This window comes from Pholcus phalangioides, unplaced genomic scaffold, assembly GCF_987345545.1.
Source record: "Pholcus phalangioides strain wild (caught in Gottingen) unplaced genomic scaffold, Ppha-v1.0 ptg000004l_1, whole genome shotgun sequence".
Lineage (NCBI taxonomy): Eukaryota > Metazoa > Arthropoda > Arachnida > Araneae > Pholcidae > Pholcus > Pholcus phalangioides.
The window spans coordinates 24868373-24893389 of record NW_028301597.1 but is presented as its reverse complement, the minus strand read 5'-3'; the positions used below and the strand labels follow the sequence as shown (position 1 = coordinate 24893389).

The 25017-nt window shown below is 37.6% G+C and overlaps 1 protein-coding gene across 2 annotated transcripts in view; it reads left to right on the top strand.

Moving 5' to 3' along the window:
* Positions 1-22427, top strand: part of Sardh (Sarcosine dehydrogenase) — a 40064-nt gene extending 17637 nt beyond the window's left edge. For both annotated transcript variants that reach the window (XM_089231174.1, XM_089231173.1), the window contains exons 18-19: positions 18839-19007; positions 19850-22427. In XM_089231174.1, the coding sequence (XP_089087300.1) occupies positions 18839-19007; positions 19850-20138 (458 nt within the window). In that variant the 3' untranslated portion in view covers positions 20139-22427. The remainder of the gene's footprint in view (positions 1-18838; positions 19008-19849) is intronic.
* The last annotated feature ends 2590 nt before the right edge of the window (positions 22428-25017 follow it).

Genomic DNA, 25017 nt, shown 5'->3' with positions numbered 1-25017 from the left:
CTCTGTTATACCGACAGAAATTCACTCCACAACCAGTGAATCATAATTGGCTGAGAAGTAAAAAGTAATTGAATCGAGTGACTCAATCTGAGTAGCAATGAATGAAATTTTTAATTTTTCAACTTTTTTTCAATGAAATAATTGTCTGAAAAAATTTTAAAACTTCCAAAAAGTGGCAAAAATCAAGAATTTTTATCACCGATTTCCCATATTCTCATTCAAATTGTTTTTTTTTTCAATGCAATAAGAGGCACAATTAGCCTGATCAGAAACCGAATAAAAATTTTAATTTTTGAATTTTCCCCTAATTATTATTTTACTTAAGATGCCTGTTGTCGCGAATTCTCTTTTTTTTTCCATATTTTAAATTTTCTATAATTTTAGAATCAACTGCAGAATTTTTATTATTTTCGGACATTGTTCAGGAAACAGCATCCCATATTATTGTATGTTATAGTCATGGCCCCCACATGGCCCTGTAGCGGGGCCCCTAGGCTGTGATCTTTTGCGAGCCCCTCGGTCAGACTTTTAACAGGCCCCTTCTGTAGTTAATTTATAGCGTGAAAAAGTAAAAAAGTGATGATAACCGTCCCGGGCCCCAGGACTAGAGCCCTGTCAGCCCCCCCCCCCCTGTGGGAGCCATGGTTATAGATTATATGATTAATCCGGCGATATGCCAAAAAAAAATTGATGACTATAAAACATAGTTTCCCCGTATAAATAATTTTTACTTTAACATATGTACAGTTACTACAACATATACAGTTATCTATGTTACGACCAGTGCGTGGATAGAGAGAAATATGTCCATTATATGAGTATATTATACTCAGTACAATTGCCTGGATTCCTAGCGAAGAGTAATTTCAGGAAGAAAATTCATTCTACTGCGAGGAATTGAACCACGAGTCTCTCACTGTCCGAGCGAGTGCTCTACCATTAAGCTACAGAGGACTGACATGTTCTTCCCTTATATTTACGCTGAACAGGACTGCACTGTAGACAGACAGCCTCCTAACTCGCACCTAATCCTAACTAGCTACAGCTCGTAATGAGAATTAGTTCCCATATAAGGGAGGAAAATGTCTGTCCTCTGTAACTTAATGGTACAGCACTCGCCCGGATAGTGAGAGAGGTTGGTGGTTCGATTTCCCACAGAGGAATGTGAATTTTCTTCCCGAAATACTTGCGATGTATTTACTAAGTACACTGGTGTACTTGAGGAGGGAGGGAGAGAGAGCTCTTGTGCCGATACTATAGTGGATTTTTTTGTTTGGAATCCAGATTATACTTTGTATAATTAGCGGAGGCATTTGTCGTTTCATTAGACATATACTCGTTGTACTTGGGAAAAAACAACGTTACAGTTCCGAAACGCGTCTAGCCGTGGTTCCTTTTTCCAATTTTGGGTCTACACTCGTTTTTTCCCTATTGTCTCACCCAAAAGGTAATTCATTTCTATACTTGCGATGTATTTACTGAGTACACTGGTGTACTTGAGGAGGGAGGGAGAGAGAGCTCTTGTGCCGATACTATAGTGGATTTTTTTTTTTTGCTCTAAAAAGTCATCTTCACTCCCTCACCTGAGAAAGTTTTGCGTACGCTACTGACTGTTTATACGGTTATATCTTTCTGGTATGAATAAAAAGTTGTTTGAGTATCCGTAGAAAAAAAAAAGTCAGTGCTCGTGAGAAGGAAGAAAAAAGAGGTATTACATCCATTTTTACCCAGTAGAAAGAGTATAGAAATGATGTGATCAGAAATCATCAAACCAAACGGGACAGTGGTTGTTATGTAAAATTTACAAAGGAGTGGTGAGAGATTGTACTCCCAAAATGATGAAAATCACTTTGATCTTTTAAGAAGAGATCATTGTACCGGAACCATTCAAAGGGGGGAGGGGGTAAAGGTAGTAAGAAAAAGTCCTGAAAAGCAGACAAGCACTCATCATCAGGGTTATCTATCTGGATCGATTCTCATCCTTTCAAAAGAAAAGAACGTATCATGGAAATATCGTTGAAGCGAAGGGTCGTGATCAGAGACAATGCATTAAAGCCACCATTCCACCTCTTCTGACCCCGGCTATCACGACCTTCCGTTGACCACAGCTTTCCTTCTGACTTTTATAATACAGGCAATGTATATTTATATATTCGGGGGTCGTGGCTATTGAATAGCCTTTGCTACGAAAAGCCTTCACTTTAGAACCGCTAAGACCAAACGCTGAGGGAACACCTTCCAATGTGGAGAAGAGGAATGAGATGTTCTGCTTTGTCTTTTCTCCTTCCCCAGGGAATTAGAAGAATGTTTGAGAGTTGAACATGCATCAACTCATGCGTGGGAGAAGGCAAAAACTCTCGGCAAAATTTTTAGTGACCGGTCAGTCAAGTAAAGATCCAGGTTGACCGCTCAGAAAGGAAAAAAATTATTGTGGGCGATGATAAGCGGAAAAATTAGGGGAGAGGGATGATGGTGGAGATTTTCAAAAGTAGCAAGATGAAGAAGACGACGGAATAACACGAAGAATAAAGTTCACTCAAAGGGTCGTCTATGAGTACCAATAGATAGCAATTGTCCTCTGTTTCTAGAAGCAGGTTCAAACGTTCTCCCTCCACCTTCCCACGATGATGTGTATGTTAGGTCAAGAAGATGTTTGTTTCAACGGGAAAGCCATACGTGCGTGAAAAAGGAAGGTTAGTTTGGACTTTTTTTTCGTCAAACTCAGGTTTCCCCTCTTTCCTTCCTAATTTTAGAGTCACTAACTTCGAAAGAAAAAAACTCTCACATTTTCATTTCTTATCATGAGTAGGGATACGTAAATTTCGCAAAAAAAAAATTTTTAATCATAAATTTCGCATTTATTCGCAAAAAAAAAAAAAAAAAATTCAAGTCAGAAATTTCGTATTTGTTCACAAAGAGAAAAAAAATTGGGGGAACCCTGGGTACATACCCTGTTTGCCCATGCGAGGAAACAGGTCCTGCTCATAGTTATCAAGGGTTTCGTATGAACTAAAACGTTGGAAACTATTGCTCTAAAATTTTAAACTTCATGGTATACACAGCAAAACACTATTTGCACCTCGTAAATATTCTTGAAGGGAATTTTTAAAGAGCTAGTGCGTGACGGAAGCAATTAATTGCAATTTAATGTAGGAATTGTTTTGCATCAAATATAATAATAAAAGGAAGGATTAAAGAGATTAAATTGCTTGCCACAGCGAAAAGCTAGAGGAGACATACTGAATGTGGCACAAGTACAGTAATCTATTAGAGAGAGATGTTTTTTCCCAGCAAACTGCTTCTCCAGGCAGGCGCATTTGCCCGGATTGCAAGAGGATCACGGTTCGCCTCCCGACGGAGACGACAAATGTTTCTTTCGAAATTTCATCTCAGCGTTAATATGCAGAAAGTCTCTTTCTTTTATGTGCTGTAACAGTAATCTATGTTCGGTAGAGTTCTAACCACGTATTGCGTTCGCCCTTGTCATTTACTTAAGAAGACTGTAATTGCTGTTTGTACAAAAATTTTCTCTGTCATCCGGGGCAATCATGCATTTTGGCACCCTCTTTCCCATGGTGTTGATGGAGGGGTCAAAGGGCGAATTCCGCGCCCGAGGTAACTTGCTATCCCATAGTTGCGTTACCGTACATTCAGTTCGACGCAGTTGAAAGAAAAGCCGCACTCGATAAATAATAAATAAATCGTGCTTCCATAAAAATTCCAGAATTCTAGTGCGCAGAATGGAAAAACAGTGAAGCACTGTGTATAATATAAAAAAAAAAATTATACTAGAAAAATTTTATGTTCACATATTGTAAGAAATTTATTTGGTAACAATTTACACAATTGTAAGATGTATTTGATAATAATTAACAATTGCAAGAAATTTATTTGATAATAATTTACAATTGTGAAAATATTATTTGATTCAAAACGTTGTTTGAAAATCCCACATCTGGTTGTTTACTAACATATAATAGGGCATAGTCACTGGAACCTGGGGCGGTGGGGGGTGGGGGAGATGGGGCTGAGCAGGGCTGATGCTGTTTGAGCTCCCTCGTCGAACAATTAATGAATTTTCAGTGCAAAGCACCACTTCCCCTCCTGTATAAGGGCCTGAGTTCCGTATATACGGGATAACTGGCAACTTCACCCTCCTCCCCCCCCCCCAATGCTTTCTCCATATCAGCGCTTCTGTAATAAGGCATCATGCTTCAAAGCAGCGGTGCTAAACCGGTGCTCTCCGCGGAACCCTTGGGGCTCCTTGTGCACTCTCCAAGGGCTCCGCGGCCGCTCGAGGAAAATAAAATAAACATTAATTTGAAAAAAAAAATTATAATTACTTTAGAATAATAAAAATAAATCACTAATTTTGCTGAATACGTAAAAAATAGGTCTGCGGGGGCTCCGCCATAGAAATTATATGCGAAAAAGGGCTCCGCGAGTCAAAAAAGGTTGAGAACCGCTGCTTAAAAGGAATATCAAGCTTAATTTTTTTTTCATATTTTTGTGTATAAAGAAGGAAATTCTCATACTGAGAATTATATTTTTCAATGATTCTGGTCTAAATGCGTATGCTTCCACGTCGTTATCTCTAAACTGAAAACTTTTTGAGAATTTCGCCGAGTCAAAGGTGAAAACGTACACACATTGATGATTCCAGTAGAAACGAGGTCTAGTTATATGACTGCTTTTTTTTCTTCCTTTTTTTCTTGGCCGTGCGAAAAAGAAAAGACGTGTCTTCCCTTCTTGAATTCTACCTTCTCCACTATTGCTTCCAGTAAAAAAAAAAAAACGTTTTTTTTTTTTGCCGTGACGCTGTTCCTTCCTTCAACTACCTACTGCCCTTGCCTTTTACCTAAAGCAACATGTATAGCGTGTGAATTGTGATGTTCTCTGGCTCCCTCTCCTCTCGATCTCCACGATTTCGTTACCTGTTCGTTTTTTTTTTCTCCCCCCTCCCTTCATGTATCCCTCCGTTTCATACGCTTGAATATATAATAGGAGGTGTAGTGCTTTTGAAATCTAATGAATAGGAAGCCCGCTAATTCTGCTAAACAGTGGCTGGTAATGGCTTCTTAAGTGTTTTTTCCCCCTCCCCCCCTTCAAGCCTGGGGTTGATGATGTCGCTCAGGTTTTTGAATGGGAGTGAGGGCAACCATTTTCTCCTCGGACGTTAAATCTTCGTTTATGTTTTTGAGAAGTGCGTTTGAATTACTTTTAGCAGTTACATTATTACATTTCACATTTTCCGCTCAATTTGCTGTTTCTAGGGATTAACGTTTCCCGGGTCTTTTCTCAATCTCGGGAATTCCCGGGATCCGATTATCGTAAACATATGCGCAATTTAAGTAAATTTAAAGGCATTTAATAACAGATGAAGTCTTAATATTAAAAAGTTATTAATATGCTGTGTTTATTAATTAATATAATTAATAATTATGTGGTCATTAATTTGTTGCTAAAAAATTCGAATTTACAGAAATAATTTGTTCTCTCCTCACCGAAGGTTCGACTCCAAAACAGATCAGTGTGTATGTTCGGGAGTCGGGTGAATGCATCTCGCGGATTGCCAATAGTGTTTGAAGCCTAAAATACCATTTAGTAATGGATGTGGTTGATAAACTATTATAATTAAACTATATATGCATATATACTATATACAGTATTAGACTATAATATTTTCATTAATTAGAAGAATTGCGTGAACTCTTCTTCAATATTGTTGGAAATAATGTAATTTTATAATAATAATGTAATTTCAAAACATGTGATAGTTGCATTATTATTTCAAAAAAAAAAATAATTATAATTTTAAATAATGTAAATTTCTTTAGCATAAGAAACAGATTTTTTTTCCTTTCCGTGCAATTTCAATATTTGTTGAACAATCCTTCCAACAATTTGAGCTAGATTATTATTTATCTGTCTATTATTTGTCTTTCAAAAAAACAACATTTTATCGAATTAGTTTTGAAATAAAGAGATTTGCTCTTGTAGAAAGATTTCACATTCTGTACTTACAGCAACATTTCAATAATGAACATATTAACCTTTTTTAAGCGGCACACACACACACACATCAGAAATCACTAAGCCCCCTTTCAAAATGTCATATCTGTTTTTTAATGGAGTAAACTTTCTTTTGATTTTCAGCAGGTGAAAACTAAGGGGGATGCAGGGAAAAGAGTTTTGTTGAAAAGTCAACTTTACAAAATATCATGGTTTGTCAATGCAAAAAATAAGAGGTTTTCAAAAATGTGAAATATCTCGACATTGCCGCTAAAAGATTTATAAATAAATTCAAATGAACGAAAAAAAAAAAGAAGCCCGAATTCAAGTGACTTATTAACACACATACACAATATATATATGTTTACTCGTATTTTATACACTCTATTTGTCGGAGAAAAATAATGTATTTCAGTCCGCACAATAAATGTAATGCGACTTCTTCACACACACGCACGCGAGATAAACTTTAGCCGTTTCATATTTTTATTTACGTCAATTTGAAGACACTTAATGATCTCGATTTCATGTCTTTTACCAATGCAATGTCCCCATGGGCGAAACTTTTTATTGTGGAAATTATTCCTTTCATTGATTTTGAAATTATTTTCATCAATTCTGAAACTTCCATCGATTCGGAATTCTGTTTTTTGTTCGGTTTGCTCTTTTGTTGCGTCATTTATGTATTTTTTGTACATTCTGCAATTATATATGTACGTCTTTTTGGATGCTCTCTTTTCCCGTTTTTTTATTTGGGCTCAAAGGAAGAGAAGGAAGAGTTCCCCCAGAGTCGTCTTAAGGGGGCCGTTCAAGTATTACGTCAGCAAATTTTTAGCTATTTTTGACCCCTTCCCCCCCCCCCGTCAGCAAAAGTTAGCAAAACTCTGACCCCCCCCCCCCCACGTCAGCAAAGTTTCGTCAGCACTGCCCCCTACCTCCTAACGCATATTTGTGGGATCAGAAACGTACGCGGTACGGAGGAGGGTATAGGGGCTCTTGCGCCCCCCCCCCCCAAACAGGAAAAAATATTTTTTTTAATGTAAAAAACTTTTTTTTTTAAATTAAAATTTCGAAAGAAAATACCTTTATATGTTATTATAATCGATTTCTGTTAATTTCAATGCTATTTGAAGGGTAAGAAATCAAAATTTCTTTCTAAGAAATTCATTGCGACCCACCCTTTAAGCCATATATGGCAAACCCCTGATCCGCGGACCAAATGTGGCCCTGAAGGTTAATTGATGTGGCTTGCCCCCCCTCAAACCCAATTTTGTAAAAATTAAGTAAGAGGCACATTTACAGATCGCTTAAATGACCCGTGGCACAATTCCAGAGCATTTAAGTGGCCCGTGGCACGTTTTGAGATCACTGAGGTAGGCCCGTGGCACATTCAAAGATCACTTAAGTAACCCGCGACACAGTTCCAGAACACTTAGGGGGTTTCCACTCGAGCAAATTAATACGACATTTATTTTAAAAAAAAGCTGTATGAATATTCGTTTACGAGTAGCAATAGGAGCTAATATAAATTGAAATAATGTAACGGTTGATGTAATGGCATTAACATTGCATTCTAGGTTTGTGCAGTCATAGGCGCCGAAACCTGGGGCATGAGTCTATTTAGGTACCCAATAAATTTTGTGAGGGGCGTGAGGCCAAGGTCGTAGCGAAGGGGGGGGGGGGTACTTGAGGGTCTGGTCCCCCCCCCCCCCCGAAATGTGAGAAAATTACCGAAAAAGGGGAAAAAGATGGGCAAATCTATTGTTCTATCACTTTGGTTCCCCCCCCCCGAAAGGAAATTTCTGGCTACGGGCCTGTGTGAGCCCTCCCCCAATAGCTGATGAATATATACATTGGAACGGGAACGCTCTCTCAGGCCCGCAACCGGGGGGGGGGGGCCCGTACCAGAGGGAGCATCAATTTCATCCTCACCACTTCCTTCAACATTACAAGGGGTGCCAAAATGCCTGTTCGCCCAGGCTGACCAGGCATCTAGTTGTGCTATCTTACTCCTCTTGACGGCTGACAACTTTCACTCTCCCCCCCCCCCATAGGCGAAGATATAGTTGGAAGTCTGGGGGGCACTGTCATTATTGCTGGGGGGGGGGGCAAGATGATGATGATGTCAATTCATATATACATAGATCAGTCGACTCCATCTTTGACGCTGGGCCCCCCCCCCCCAATGTTTTCTTCATGTCGGCGCTTATGTATGCAGTTTGGGATGCTTCAAGTCGGTCAGAGATGCCGTGGAAGTAAAAAGGTTTGGGAATCTCTGACAGTGTGTGCGTGCAGGATTAGTTCTAATAAAAGTTACGGATCTTTTCGTTTCGTGGCCAGTAGATGGCAGCATCAAGTTTCAGTGAATGAATGGTCATACTCATACGGGGCCATACGTACGCATTGGCGTACGCAAAGAGGGATTTTGGGGTTCTAACCCCCCACCTTCAGAAAAAAAATTTAAATCCCCCCCCCCTTTCCAGGGCCGTCATTTCAACTTTTTCCAGGGGGGGGGGGCAAAGCACATGCACTCAATTGTATGTATATATATATATATATTTGTATATATTTATATATATACCACTTTTAGTGTATTTTCAAAAGCCGGGCCCCCCCCCCCCCAAATGACGGGTTTGCCCCCTTCCTCGAGAAAATTCTGCGTGCGCCTATGTACGTACGTATCTACGTAATCGCAAAAGTGAAATTTTTGTCATTTCTTTGCTGTCGAACAAGGATTGTACTGAAATATCCGAAATTGTTCCGAGGTGAACGAGAAACGATGCCAATTCATCTTGAGTTTATTCAATCTATACTTAATTTAGAAACAACTTGTCACGAATAATTCTCTTTTTTTTTTGTTCTCGACAATTTAAATTACAGTTTTCTCTACGAATTATATTCTTTGCTAACAAACTTTTATAATGTAATCCCGGCTACAATAGCAGTGTTTTCTCAAAGTGTGCCTCGCCAAGGGGGTGCCGTGATGAGCTGGCGAAATTTATGCGTGCCTGTTCAATCCCTTGAAGTGGTATTTTTAAGATGCTGTTAGACCATTTTGTGGAGCCGTGGATAAACGACGACTGTGCAAGGGAACTGCGAGTCAAAAAGTTTGAGAACCACTGTACTATGAATTGTTCATATCAAAAAAGAAATGACGTATTCAAGGAGTGTTGAATTCATTCATTCATTCATTCATTCATTTATTCATTCACAGAGTATGTACTTTCTTACTTCTAAGAAATCGGTGAGATGAAAGCGCGGGAAACCATGTCAACAAGCATGTAAAAAAATCAATCAGAAAGAGAGGAAAAAAACATCCTTATTTATGGGTTTAGCAAAAAAGTTCCCTCGTAAGAAAGGGAAGTTCAGAATTCCTAAACGAAAGGGCTGGCGAAATTTACAAAGAAAAACTCATCGCTATACAAAAGCTCTTTTTCACATTAAAAAAAAGTGCGTAAGAGAAAAAAAAAAAAACCACGATGATTTTTTTCCCACTTTTACATTTCCCACTTGCACTGAATTTCAACCGTGAGAAAACACGAGGGCTCTTTATTTGCTTCGAAGTATATGTTGTGAAGTTACACATTTCTTTCAGCAAACCCCCACCTTTCCTTCTTCCATCCATACTTTAATGTGGGAATATTGTAAAAAATATATATACAATGATACATCCCTCTACAACACAGATCTTCCTTTTTCTAGTCGCGAACACTGCCTGTACTCATCATCAAAAGAAGAAAACCCTTTACGGCTAGCTTAACAGACCAGTGCATGAAATTAGGATGATTTCAATCCTTGAATACAATTTGTACAAGGTGGTTAAATTGGAACATTGACCAAGTGCTCGCGAGCGCGAAATCGGACACGAACATCGAGTGCCCTGGATGCTTCGCGAGCAACGGGTTGAAGATATGCCTGCTTTATAACGATATTTTTTCGAATCTTGTTTGGGATAGTCTAATATTAAACTATTCTCGGTACAATGATATCCTTTACTACGATAAATCGATATTTTTAGACGATTGTGGAACTGCTACAATGATAATTTTTTTTATTCCACTAAAAATCACCTTCAATATATTTTTAAATTCCTCAACAGTTGATATGAGATGCACTATCCACCTTCCGAAAGTGTTAATGAAGTTGCCTTGATGCTTATTTCTGTGTAGTACGCAAAAGTATTGCGAAAGAAACTATTTTACAGGGAGTGGAAAGAACTTGCTGAAGTTCATTCATCAACCAATTAATTAAAAAATTTTTGCTGCGAATAAATATTTATAAATGCATTTTATGGTGGTACTAACAATGTCAATTCAAAAGAGATGCCAACAATCGCATAAATTTTTCGGTGCCCGATGAGATAGGGAGGCCCTCGAGAAGGGGAGGAAAATATTGTCCCTTGGGGGGGGGGGAACCGTGGGCCCAAAAACAAGTAGAGAAACACTGCTTTTGACCATCAATTCTCAAATAATGATAATTCATTCGCTGTTTCTTTGCCTTAAAGGTGCCATTGAATAAATTTAGTGACGTCCCTGGGAACCGGACGCATACTTTGAGATTACAAAAATAAAAAACTCCAGAACTTTAGTTATATATACCGAGCATTACTATGATGTCCCCCCTACTAAAATAGGGCAATACATAGTGTTTCGCTCTTATACAGTATATGGTGGCCTGAAACGTTTGCGTTTTCTTTGCTGTGGACTAGCTACGGGGCTTTCTTCAAAGTTTGCAAGGATTTTTCTTTAAATGATTGTTAGCTGTGAAGAAATTCTTTCCTCTCTCTCTTTTTTTGAAACAATTTTCTGTGATTCTATAGGTGGTTATATATAGTTATGGGAAGGGGAGGGGTGTAGAAGACAGAAAAAGATTTCTTCTTTTGTAATTATATACAGACTAGCACAGAAGTAGAATTTCAACAAGACGAACCCCCGTCTGTCCTCCTCTCGATCTCCAATGAGGAAGGAACATGCAGTATATACATTTTTTTTTTCACATTTATGTGCCCTCATTGGCAAAAAAAACTTCAAAGAGGTCTTACCGCAGAAGCCCGTCCGTTGTGGAAATGGAATTTCTGCTCTTTGTCGGAATTTTTTCTTCGTCCTGGGTGGTCTGACGCCCCCGAACAGTGGACCCAGTGTATCTGAACGTGACCTAATAGGATAGTGAAATGAGGATGAGGGGAATGTTACCGGTCGAAAGAAAAAAAAAACTTAGTTGAATGTGCAGTTGGTCGGATCAAGCGGTGGTTTTGTGTTAGTGAACGAAAGAATATCCGTGTTTAGTATAGTATGTTAGAAGCAACATAGAGCAACATCTCTATAGCTATATACTCAGTATTCTTATTTTAAGAAATGATATAAATTTTAAATCTGTTGGAAAGATGTAAATTTTGTTAGCTCTTACCACAGCTGTAACTGAGAGCATAATGCCCTTAGGGGGTGTGCGACAAATGCGGTCCCGCGTTTTGGGAGATCCCGCTCTTAGAGTAACACAATAATTCCTTTCATAAATTCCGGAATTCTGCATTTTCATCTGGAAAGAAATAATTCTGAAATTTTCTGCATTTTAATAGTTTTTGGAATTACGAATTTAAATCAATTTCTGAAATTCTGAATTTTCATCAATTTCTAGAATTATTTATGGTGCTGGAATTATTTTTTGCATTTACTCTGAATTTTCATGATTTTCATTTTCTGAATTTTCGATTCCCCCTCTTCCACGGAATATTCTCCCAATATAAACTTCAGGGCTGACGGAGATACCGAAATTATCGAGACGACTCTGACCCCCCGCTATTATTTTCGCACCGGGTCCCGCGTTTGGTTAGGGTGGGTCTGACTGAGATGGACCGACCAAGTAAGCGCTGAATTTCCTATTTACCGTTATTCCACAACTTACTGCAACATTACGGGGGGGGGGGGGGGCCTCGGAGGAGAGAGTTCAGAAATTGATATTGGCCATATGCCCCCCCCCCCTTCTTCCCAAGGGTAGGGCTGACTGGGCTCCAGCTCGGTGTGTGCGGAAAATTTATCGCCGCGCAATTCACCTAAAGAATTCACTACAGAAGGGTCCGTGTAAAGTGTGGCGTGGGCCTTCCAAAGATTTCAGTCTAGGGGCCTTCCAAAGATTTCAGTCTAGGGGCCCCATTCCAGGATGTGGGAGTGGCCTAGAGATGCAGAATTGGTGAATGGCGGCGGCAAAATTTGTATAGCCCACATGTGGCAAAATCATAAGTCAGCGTCTGCACGTCCCTTATTTTTCAAATAACGTTTGACTTTTGCGAGAAGGGTAATCGCCCCCGACCACGATCCACGTCTAATTACAGCTGCAGAAGTCAAACTATCATTCTGTTTCCTTTGACTTACTTAAATTTTTTTTTACAGTTTACGTACAGATACCGCCGTCTTTTCGGCCCGGAAGCCCCTCTCAAGTGCGGGGGGGGGGGGGAGAAGGCTCATAATAATCAAATCTGTATTAATTTTCGGAAGTAATTTATGAAAATTGGAAAGCATGTAGAAGGCTACGCTGGTAGAAGGCCTCAGAAAAAAAATCACCTGGCCCAGGGGCCTATGATGCTCTTAAGACGATCCTGCGTGTAGATTGAATAATGCTATTACTGAGCGTATAGTAAATAACATTTGCAGAATAAAAGTCTGAAACTCGATGCTATCTCAGCCTCGCACAAATTTAAGAACTTAAACTTAAAAGAATATTCAAAGCGACAGTGACAAAATTTTGCTCAGAGCGATGTCAAATGACAGGCTTTAGAAAAATTTAGCAACTAAAGATAAATGTCACAAACCTTTTTTCTTCTTCTTTTTGTGAGTGAACCAACAACATGACCGCGCAAGGTTGGCTATTTTTCCTTATCATCGTCCTATACCTGATGATCGGTATCATCCATAAACTATTCTCTGGCAGTGACACAAGCGGAATACAGATTAAAAAGTCTCTCACTGCATCGCAGCTAATAATTTCCAAGATTCCTAAACCGAACATCGCTGCGTGCGAGTCATTCAAATCGCATTCATTTGCATAAATTACAAGGAGGATCTCAAAGGCTTTCCCGGGGTGGGGCGACTCAACTGTCAAAGATAGTTAGCGACGGAATTTATTATTCTCTACCGAGGTATATAAAAATTCTTAGACGTTTTTATACGTAGTACATTACACAGAGTTGAACAACTTTTTTTCCGCAGGTATAACCTACAAGATGGATACTCAACCCATGGCCCGCGAGCCAAACGTGGTTGTTCGGAGTCATCTGATGTTGCTTGCGACTATAAACCTAATTTAGCTAAAATCAACTTTTTTAATCATTGTTCACAAGTATTGTTAGGTTAAACAGTGATTATATCCCACATCGTGGCCTTTTGCTGTGAATGTCAGTTCTAGATCAATTAATCGTCCTGCTCATTTACAAATCACTTCACTAAATACAAATACAACGCCACAACAGGCAAATTGCCCAACGAGGTGGCTGACTTAAGAACATCATGGATCCCCGAGCCCCTACCCACTACCGCTACACCACACATGCACCCCCCCCCCCCGCGGAACCCCCCAACGAATCGGTACATGCGGGAATGTGCGTGTACGTGTAGTGCAACCTGACGTAAAGTTTTGTTTCTGTGTAATGCTTGTTATGTGTAGTGCTGTCATCTGCCCCCAGTTTTTCTAACTATGAGTGAAGTGTTATGATTGAACGATTTATCGTTGTAGGACTGTTGCTCTCTGTGGCGAGACTTTTTAACGGGGAGATCGGCTTGCATTTGCGCCTTGAAGTTGGGAACCACAGAAAACCAACTTCAGCCGACCACCACTGTGGGGTTCGAACCCGGCATAAAACAGCCTATAGCATATTTGCGGATCACTTAAGTGACTCTGGCACATTACCAGATCATTTAATCGGTTCATGGTGCAGTTCGAGATCACTAAAGCAGCATGTGGTGCATTTACGGACCATTTAAAGTGAAACACCCGTGGCACAGACCCAGATCACCTTAGTGGCCCTCAGTACACTCACAAGTTAAAGAAGTGATTCACGACACATTTACACATTACTTTAGCTACCCGAGGCACAGTTTCATATAACTTAAGTGGCCTGCGACACGTTTCCAAGTGGTCGGCATGAGAAAAAAAAAACAAGAAAAAACGCAAATGAAGAAAAAAAAAAATGAAGATTGATATATTTCGTTGTCAAAAGCGTGATTGTATGCAGGGCCGTAACTAGGATTGTCGCCACCTGGGGCAAACATTATTTTGCTGCCCCCACGACTTTAAAATTCGATGAGATTGTAATGGTGTTCTTTGTTCCCACCTAAAACTGCCACCCCTAAATTTTTCCGCTGGGGCAGTTACCGCACCCTGCCCCCCCCCCTCTAGTTGCGGCCCTGATTGTATTCTGAAAATTTTTCAGAGTTAAAAATAATTTTAAAACTGATTTAAGTAACTCAACTCCATATCTAATAGTGCTGCAAGTGTGATTGTACGAAATATATTTCTCCTAATCAAAAAAAAAAAAAAATCAAAACAACGCAAATTTCGGATTTTCATCAAAAGTGTCCAAGTTCCGTCTCCCCTTTCCACTTATTATCTACACATTTTTATTGGAAACGTGATTAAAACAGTGTTAAGATCACTTATAATAAATTTATGGAAATAAAAACATGTTTTTACATTTTTATACATAAGTTAAATAAGTTTATTATACGTTTATGAGTAAAAAGTTGTATCTAAATTATTTAGTCATCCAAACAGAAATCGCAAACAGTCTTCGAGTGTTTTTTGAAGATGAACACATTTCTTAACGTATAATTATTTCAATAATTAACATCAATTTTTTTTCAACAATAAGACATTAAAGCGTTAAAAGGGTATGAAAAGTATAAAAAGGTCGACAAGTGATGTTACATCAATCGAAATGAGTCAGTCTGGAAATAAAAATATATCGCAACAAAAATACATTATTAGTGTCCTGAATCCATCCCCGGGACGGATTCGAGATACTCAGAGAGGGTGGATTTATGGAGATTCATTTCTCTATACCAAGAGAATTTGAAGCTCTGTCCTCTTCCACCTGAAGCTAAACCTCCTGTACTGCGTCTATAGAAAAGGTTTAATTTTTTTGTTTTTTCATGCCCGTGTCATGCATGTGGTTGAAAAAAAAAAATACACGCCCAGTAAGAATTTTTACATGTCTCGGGCATGTCGAGCAATAGATTTAGCCAGTTAGGCCGATATCCAGCCTTGTTAGGCAGATATCTCGTCAATGCCACTGTAAGGGTTAAGACAAACTCCCTTGATGCAAATAGCTTTCACATTGGATGTAATCACAAATCGCTGAATCGTCAGTATGTACGAAGTATTTTCAACGTTTCTTCGACGTCGTCCTAACGAGTTCCGACTGAGTATCAGTGCAAGAAAGTGGTTTATGGAATTCGCGAAGCTATTTAAGGAGTGTTTTACCCCGTATCCATTGGTATGCCGAAAAAGCAAGGAAATCATGTGTCGCGCTACAGCAATCTCAGACCAAACAAAATCTGCAATTTTCTTCCGAATGATTTTTCTTCTTTTGATACGTTAACGTACACATAGCAATTCTTCGAATGAAAGGATTTCATTCATTAATCGTTAGAGTTCCATGAAATGTTAGGGGAAGAAAACGATGGAGAGAGAGGTGCAGTGCATATTTTTTAGGGTTTTTTTTACCTATAAACCTGTTTATAATTGGTAGTTGTGGGGGGGGGGGGAAAGAAACATTTTTTTCCTCTTTCTTTTGCCTTTTCATTTCTTCTTTTTTACTTTCCTGAGCTATCGGGGTCTTGATTGTATATTAAGAGAGAGAGAGATAGGAAAAAAAAAGGTGTAGAAAGAAGAAAAGAGGTAATTGTGAAATTTATGTGCTGCTGTATCTAAACTTACATTGATCTCTTTTAGAAAGAAAAAGATGAATTTTATCACAAATAGAAAAGTAGAGATGTACAATATTTGGCTTTGTCATTAATAATAAGAGAAGAAAAATGCGCGCTGAGAGTCAACGTTTATCCGTTACAATAGAAACGCTATTTCTTCTAACCATCATGTTTCTTTTTCCTTCTCCTTCTGCCTCTTTACCTATAAAATACTACTGTGGCATCGTCATCAGCACGATGACGGCCGATCCATTGATTCCTTTTAAACTTGACTGTGGGAAAGAGACGGATCGCTTCTCTTTGCCGTGAATAGTTCCCAGTCATCAACTATTCAACCTCCATTGTTTTTATGAAAGGGGTCCTTTGGGAAAAGCGATGGCTTATCTGGGACGTCTATAGTCTAGCGCTTGTGTGAAAGGAGATACTTCTATAAGCGTATGTGGTGTGTGTGTGTAGTAGAGAGACAGTTCACATTTCCTTTTTTTTGTTTGTTCTCAACAGCCTTTTTCTACTATGTAGAGACTCTGTCATAAAAAATTACTTCATTCTTTTTAGCTTATTGGACCTCAACTTCTACAATTTTCATTTCATTCATTGTGCAAAAATTTGAAATTTTCTTTTAAAATGTCTTTTACTCTAATTTTAACATTTTTGTCATTTTCCCATTAGCTTTCTTATGTTTACTCCTATATTGTTCAGTGTCCTATAAATTCATAAATGCAAATAGTTCAAAAATTTATGAAAATTGAAGGAATTGTTAAATTTGAATGCGATTTGTAAAAAAATTATTCGCACAAAAAAATTTTTTTAGTGCAGAAAAAAAAAATAGTGGATTTTCTTGTCGGTAGGAGAAGCTGCACAAAAACAAATCACAGAATTCCAGATTTGAGCCTTTCTTCAATTTTTTCTGTGTCCGAAACGTGCGTAAAGCTGCAGTCGACGATTCGAGGCTGAGGTAAAACAACTTCATTTCAATAGTGCTTTATCCACCAATTGCGTCTTAACTGGTGCGCCCAATGAGGCCGAAGGTTCTGAATCAAACGGTGGGAGGGATGTATTATTTGAGAATTTTTTTCGAGCCTTGGTCGATTGCCGTCGATTTTTAACGTGTTCCCGCGATTGCCCTCGATTTTCCCTTCGCCTGTCTTTTTTTCGTCATTGTAGGTAATGAAAGTGGGATTTCGGAACTTTTCAAATATTTTATTGTATAAACTAGTAATCATGTGTAACATTTATTCGCAATTTGTAACAATTATGCGCAAGCGAACAAAATGAATTGACGCGAGTGAAAATAAAACTGTCTTTATTAGTGCCCTCTTCTGTTGACTGGAAATATTAATTTCTGAATATATCATAAATTATAGGGATAGGATATGTTTATCTCTTTTCTTGAAAAAATTTCTGTTGTAAGTTAATATTTTTAATAAAGTTTATTGAAATTGAGTTCAATCATAGAGAAATTTGATGCAGTGAAACATCGGTTTGTAACTTTTTCTTTTATTTCGTTATAGTGGGCGAATTTTATTTCGTTTTACGTCAGTTTCAGTTTTTAGTGTCACCTATCTTTGAATTTGAATATTACTTTATAATTTTACTCATGAATTCTGGTCATATTTTATTTTTCACTTTCTATCTATTTTTTTTCATACAAGAAATTAATTTCTTAATAATTTACAAAATAATCGATTATTTTCATTGGGCTTATGTATAAAATAATCGGATACAGTTAAATATCGGTTAATTACGATGTTTCTTCTGCCGTCACACATGAGCTTGAACCATTAAAATAACGTTAAACACTTGGTGCAAACGACCACACACACACACACACACCTGCTTTTCTAAAATTGAAGTGAGGGCAATTGACTCATTTTTCCAGAAGAACGATTCAATGTGAGGGCAATCGACCTGCACTGGTTTTTTCCATTAAATATGAATTTTCATAAACTCTGAAATTTTCCCTTAGGTTCCAAAATTATTTTTTCATAAAATATGTATCTTCATTAATTCTGAAAATATTTCCTACTTTAGTCAATAATTCTGAAAATATATTTCCTACTTTAGACAATAATTCTGGAAATATATTTCCTACTTTAGTCAATAATTATGAAAGTATTTATTTATTCAACAATTATGAAAGTATTTATTTATTCAACAATTATGAAATTTATTTGTTCAGTCATTATGAAATTATTTTTCTCATCATTTCTGAAATTATTTCTCATCATTTCTGAAATTATTTTTCTCATCATTTCTGAAATTATTTTACTCATCATTTCTGAAATTATTTTTCTCATCATTTCTGAAATTATTTTTCTCATCATTTCTGAAATTATTTCTCATCATTTCTGAAATTATTTTTCTCATCATTTCTGAAATTACTTCTTTCACCGATTTTGGAATAAATATTTTCCGTCGACGAGCTACTCCGAAAAGCTTCGAGGGTCGCTTGCGGTCTGTGAGCCATGCGTTGAAGACCCTTGACTGGAACTGAGCGAAGCAGTATTGGAGAAAGAAATAAACGGAGACTTGTGTGTGGATTTAATTTCCTGTTTTTATAAAAAAGGTTGAAGATATTTGTTTCATCGATTCACTGGCGTACGCAACTAGAGGGGCGAGATTATGGTTTTTTTTCAGTATAGAACGGAAAACCTTTACTTAAGAAGGAAAAAGTCGACCCTACCCAACACCGTTAAGAAAATCCGGCGTACGCTACTGCGTCAGTTAATACGTGTTAATATGCTATTTAAATTTGAGGGCCCACTAAACTATGGAGGCCCGGACTAATGTCATATTTGTCCATGCGGAAGTTATGCCCGGAATGTTTGATAAAAATAGTTTTAATCAACTGCTACCTTTTTTTTTTAATCAGTTGACTTTATGGTGTTGGTTCTTTCCTACATTTCCAGGTTACAGACACTGGCATGCGGATATACGCATGGACGATACGCCACTGGAAGGTGGACTGGGTTTTACGTGCAAAATGAATTCCGAAACGCCATTTCTAGGAAGAACTGCTCTCGAGAGACTGAAAGCTCAGGGGCTGAAAAAAAGAATAGCTTGTTTCACCATAGACGAGTAAATTTCGATTCTTTCTCGGAAATCTAAATTATTTTATCCATGTTTTATTTTATTATTTGCATCCATATAACGCGGGTTTTTTTAACTAATAAAAAGTGAACAGCTGTGAAATATCGAGATGCAAAAACAAGTACAGTCGAATCCCATTATAACGAACTCCAAGAGACCGGAGAAATCACTTAACGAGATTTTTGCTATAACGGTATTCGTTAAAACGGGATTCGACTGTATTGTGCATTTAAAGCAAGAAATGCAGTATAAGTATTAGAAAAAAACCTCTGGTATTTTCACCGGTTAATATAGTCGCGCTATGATAAAGCGCTATTAGAATGAAGTTTTTTACCTCAATTAAAGAATCGCGGACTGAAGCTTTACGAACGTTTCGGACGCAGAAGAAATTTAAGAAAGGTTCAGGTCCTATTATTCTTGTCAGACTTTGGTGCAGCGCCTCTATCGACAAAATTTTGATCTAAATTCTTTTTCTGGGAAGTAAACACACACACACACGCGCAAACCTTTGTGAGAACAGCTTCTTTACAAACCGCATTAAAAAATTTCTGTACTATATATACTAACACCCTGTATATACAATGGATCCCGCTTGTAACGTTCCCGTTTAGAAGGACCTATTTTCGTGGTCTCAACTACTACTAATACTAATTGAGATTTCCCTTTTAAAGCGTTTTATCGCTTGCAGCTTTTTTCCATTTGATTTTCTTGTTTTTTTTCAAAAACGTTATAAGCAGGATCCAACTGTAGCTTATTTTCGCGGGATTTTTGTTACAAGAACATTGATTTCTTATCAATTAATCGATTTTGAATTTTTTCCATTTCCATAGGCAAGTGCCGCTCTGGGGTTTAGAGGCCATTTACAGGAACGACGAGATCGTAGGCTTCACGAGGAGAGCCGACTATGGTTTCGCCATCGGAAGGAGCATCGCATATGGTTATGTAAGACATCCGAGCGACGAAGTGGTTACGCCAGCTTTCCTTAAATCCGGACAGTATCATTTGGAGAGCATGGGTACCAAATACGCGGCCAAGTATCATCCCAAAACGCCTTTCGATCCCGAAAATTTAAGGGTGAAGGGACAGTATGGTCAGCCTCTGCCGATAGATGTGCAATAAATAGACATTTTACCATCATCTTTCATGTGCGTTTAAGAAATGGGAAGGAGCATCGCAACCACATATCACGTGAAAAATAATAATCAAAAACACATTACTCTATGGTGTTATTATGTTTTTTTATCCTCGTTAATAGTTTCGAGAAGAAAATCCACTTCCAAATTCTAATCGAAGAGTGAAATTCCGAGACCTATTTCGAATATTTGGATTAAAGTTTTCGTTTTATGCGATCATTTTCACCTAAAAAAAACAGTGAATCATTCCTTATGGTGGTTAAAGAAATTTGTTGTTGAAGGGAATAATTTTTTACGCATACGTGCTCAACCCATAGCCCGCAGACCAAATGTGGAACTCGGAGTCGTCTGATGTGGCCCGCGAGCTTAAACCTAATTTTGTAAAAATGAACTATAAATCCTTTTTAATGTAAAGTGTTATTTGGTTAAACATTGCTTATATCTTTCGCTGTGAATGTGCCAGTTCAAGATCACTTGATTGACCCGCAGCCAATTTAAATATCACTCAAGTAATCCGTGGCACATTTATCGATCGCTTAGGTGACCCGCGGCACACTTACAGATCAGTAAAGGGATCTGAGGCACATTTCTAAATGACTTTGACCCGCGATACATTTACAGATCATTCAAGTAACCCACGGCACAGTTACTGATTACTGCCGCTGTGGTGGTCGAATGGTTATAGTGACGGACTCGCATCGCGAGGATCCGGGTTCGAACCCCACAGTGGTGGTCGGCTGAAGTTGGTTTTCTGTGGTTTCCAACTTCAAGGCGCGAGTGCGAGCCGATCTCCCCGTTGAAAAGTCTCGCCACAGAGAGCAACAGGCCTACAACGTTACAAATATTCAATCATTACACTTCACTCACAATTTGAAGTATAGATGGCAGCACTGAAATATCAAACACAACACTAGCTACACACTCAGACTGTTAGGTGCACTCACTTTGTCCCAGACTCTGCCACGAAGCTGGGCTGGAAGAGATCTCGGCAACGGGATAAGTCCGGTGGCAGAGCCCCTGGCGTTCATTCAGTTACTGATTACTCAAGTGACGCACAGCACAGTTCCAGATCACTAAACACTCCGTGGCACATTTACAAATCACTTAACTGATCCACGACACATTTACAGATCATTCAAGTAACCACGGGACATTTACAGATCACTGAAGTGACCACGGCACATTTCACTCACCCAAGCGCAGTTCGAGATAGCTAAGCAGTCCGTGGCACATTTACAAATCATTGAAGTGACCGCGGCGCATTTACAGATCATTCATGTGACAGTGGCACGTTCACAGATCACTCAAAATGACCCACAGCGCAGTTTTAGATAGCTCAAGCAGCCCGTGGCACATTTACAGATGACTTAAGCGTCCGCAACACCCTCTCCAAAAGGTTGAGCACCCCTTAATTAAGTTTAACGTATACCTGTTGATCGATTTTGAACCTCTCTCTTATCTCAACCTTGTTTTCAATTTGTGGGGAGAAGATCAAACCAGATTTTCGTTACTACGTAGTAACTGAATATTTAGAAGCTTTCCCGGTGCAAACGAAAATATAATTTACTGTATGAAGCAAGTAGGCTATAATCGTAAGTAAACATGTACAGAAAAGTTTAAACCAGCAATAAGTGGTTTAATATTTTTATTTCAATCAGTTTTTTTCCCTCATCAAATTCAGTCGCAAATCCATTGAGGGGAATCGTTCTCATCATCCCCCCCCCCTCCCCGAAAACCTGGGAGGAAAAAAAATTAGAGAACTAAATGGCCACATATCACGTAAAATATGGACGTATGGTCTGAATTGAAATATTCATGGCCCCGCATCTGGGTCCGCAGGCTGAGATCTTTGGCGAGCCCATAGTCGTGGATTTTCATTAGCCCTTAAGTGAATTTATCGTGTAAAAAACAAAGATTAGTGCCGAGCAACCGGGTTGCGCAGTTCCATTCTTGTGGGCGCCATGGAAAGATGCATTGAAATAATTAGTTTTGTGTTGTTGTTTTTCTTAACACCATTTTCTAATTTTAAAAAAGGGGAAATTATTGCATGTGCAAAAAAAAAAAGAGCTTTATAAGTGTGTCCACTTACTAAAAAAAATATAAAATCACATATTTTTGTAAACACTTTTGTAATTTTACGAATGTTATTGAGTGATGCGCGAAATTTCGAATCGAGTTTTTGATGTGATATACTTTTATTATTTTTTTTTTTACAGTTGACGAGTTTGACGTGTTGAAATGTGAAGACATTAAAAATATTTCTATTTTTGCTCAATTTTTTTATTGTGTGCTTGATGATTATTGTAAGATTATGTGGCCGTATCTTGAACGTATGAAATGAATTGATTACAAAAACTAAATTAGGATTAAATTTAACGTACAGTGAAGTGTGCAGTGGTTCTTAACCGGGGATGCGAGAGATCATTTTTGAGGGTGAGAGACAAAAAGAAAATGAAATAATGATAAAACATGTTGATTGAAATTGTTCACAGGAAAGTTGAAATGATGAAAAAAATGAAATTTTTTTGATTCTCTTAAAAAACATGAATATTTCACAAACATTTTGACACCTACCTTATGTTTTGATTTTCACTTGTAGGCCGGGATTACACTATGAAAGTTTTATGAAAGTAATTTTTTTTAAAAACTTGAAAAATGCCACCAATAAGATTATTGGTTACATTCTAGAAAATGCAACCGATGGCCTTATTGGTAGCATTTTTGAAATTTTATGAAAGGACTTTTATCAAACACTTTTATAGTGTAATCGCTGCCGTAGAAATGCATAAAATTATCGTTATTATTAAGTATCGCATAAAATTCACGTTGCAAAAAGTTTCTTTTCAGATTAGCGTTCGTACTTTTTTTTCCATTTCGATTGAGATAAAACACCATTAATGCCCAAAATATTTCGCGGTTAATTTACATTATTGTACCTCTTGTTATTACCATGCTGCACTTCACTTAGATTTGATACGGTCGTGAGCATGTTTAAAGCCGGTAATACACTCTATAAAAGTTTAATAAAATCCCTTTTATAAAACTTGGATAAAATTTATTTTATAAAGCTTGAAAAACCTAACCAATAAAGTTATTGGTTACATTCTAGAAAATGCAACCGGTGACCTTATTGGCTGTATTTTTTCAGTTTTATAAAAGAACTTTTATAAAATTTTTATAGTGCAATCCCGGCCTTAGGCCGGTGTTACACTATAAAAGTTTGGTAAATATTTGGTCAATTTAAAAATTTAACTCGAAATGTGCTTAGAAATCAGTATGTTTTGATAGTGAAAATACAGTGTCACCAAATTAAAAAAAAATCAAAAGTTTTATACGGTTTCCCCCTGTCTTTTAACTTCCATTTAAAAAGTTGTTGTATTGTCTCTTCTGAGCCCAACATAAAAAAACCCATATTTAACTGAGTATTCACTGAGATATTTGAATTCAAACATCGGAGAAAAGTCGGGAAAGAACAGCAAAAACTAACAGACCACGCTTCTTCCTCCCCATTTATGTTCTTTTCCAACTTCTCTCCGATTTTTTAATTCAAAAATATCTCAGCTAATATTGCACTTAGAAACATGGGATTTTTTGCTGTTGGGCTTAAAAGAGACAGGGCAATAACTTTTAAATTGGATGTTAGAGAACATGGGAACCGTACAAAATTTAGATTTTTTATTTTTATTTTGTGACACACTGTATTTCCACTCTCAAAACTAGTACAGGGTAATTTCTGAACGCATTTTGAGTATTTTTAAAATTGGAATCACATCTCTACAACACGTATATAAAATAACCATCTAATGTAAATCTCTTATATCTTCGCTCTACGCATTGGCGTACTCAGGGGGGCCCTCAAGCCGAGATTATAGTGTTATTTTGCAGAAAAAAAACGTAAACCCCCCCCCCCCTCCCCCGAGAAAATTCAGCAGCATACGCCTATGGCTTTACGACGAGCGGTTCATAAGATGAAGGCCGTATTAGCACTTACAGGACACTCTGTATATATAGTTCAATCCCGTAAAAACGTATTGAAAAAGTTTCTTTTGCAAAACCGGATGTAAATGGGTGGTGTTAGCATTTTTTTAACTGAAACAATACATCAACGCAGAAATTTAATTAATTGGAGTATATTTTTAATTAGTTAAAATTGTTAATTATGGGTAACGTGTGCAGTTCGCTTTGATTTGAATGTTATTTATAAACTGACAAAATCTTTTGCTTAGCAAAGTTGAATAGTTTGGCCTTTTTTGAATTTCATCTCCAATCTTCTCAATTTGGTGAGCTTTTATAATCTCTGAAGACGTAAATAAAATTGCAGCAGCTCGGAAAAAAAAATAACATAGACATGGAATCAACTCGTTCCACATAGAATAAAAATTATTGTACTGATATAGCCGTATTTGTACTCAAATGACACTAAAAGATGTACTTCCTAAAATACTAAAAAAAAATTGAGAAAAGAAATGTATATAATGGGTTTTTCGACAATGTATTTGCCTTGTATATTCAAATATACACACACATACAGGGTTAACGAGGTTAAAATATATATTTTAATATTTAAGAGCAGTTATACACTAAGTAACGTAAATTATATGACGGAACTTCAATTTTATAACTGTACATATCTCCATATATCATATAAAACTTTAAATAGTTCTCTCATATTAAGCCAAATTATGGTTATAACACATATCTGGAAGTAGTACATATTAAAACAAAACAAAACTTCGACAGCAAAGACGAGCCGACTTATAATCTGTGATACACTATAAGTGACATTGATAGCAATCATAATTACTGGGTGATATTACATACCCCCTTCATTGCGCCATTTCAGAGGAACTATTTAATTCGACGTC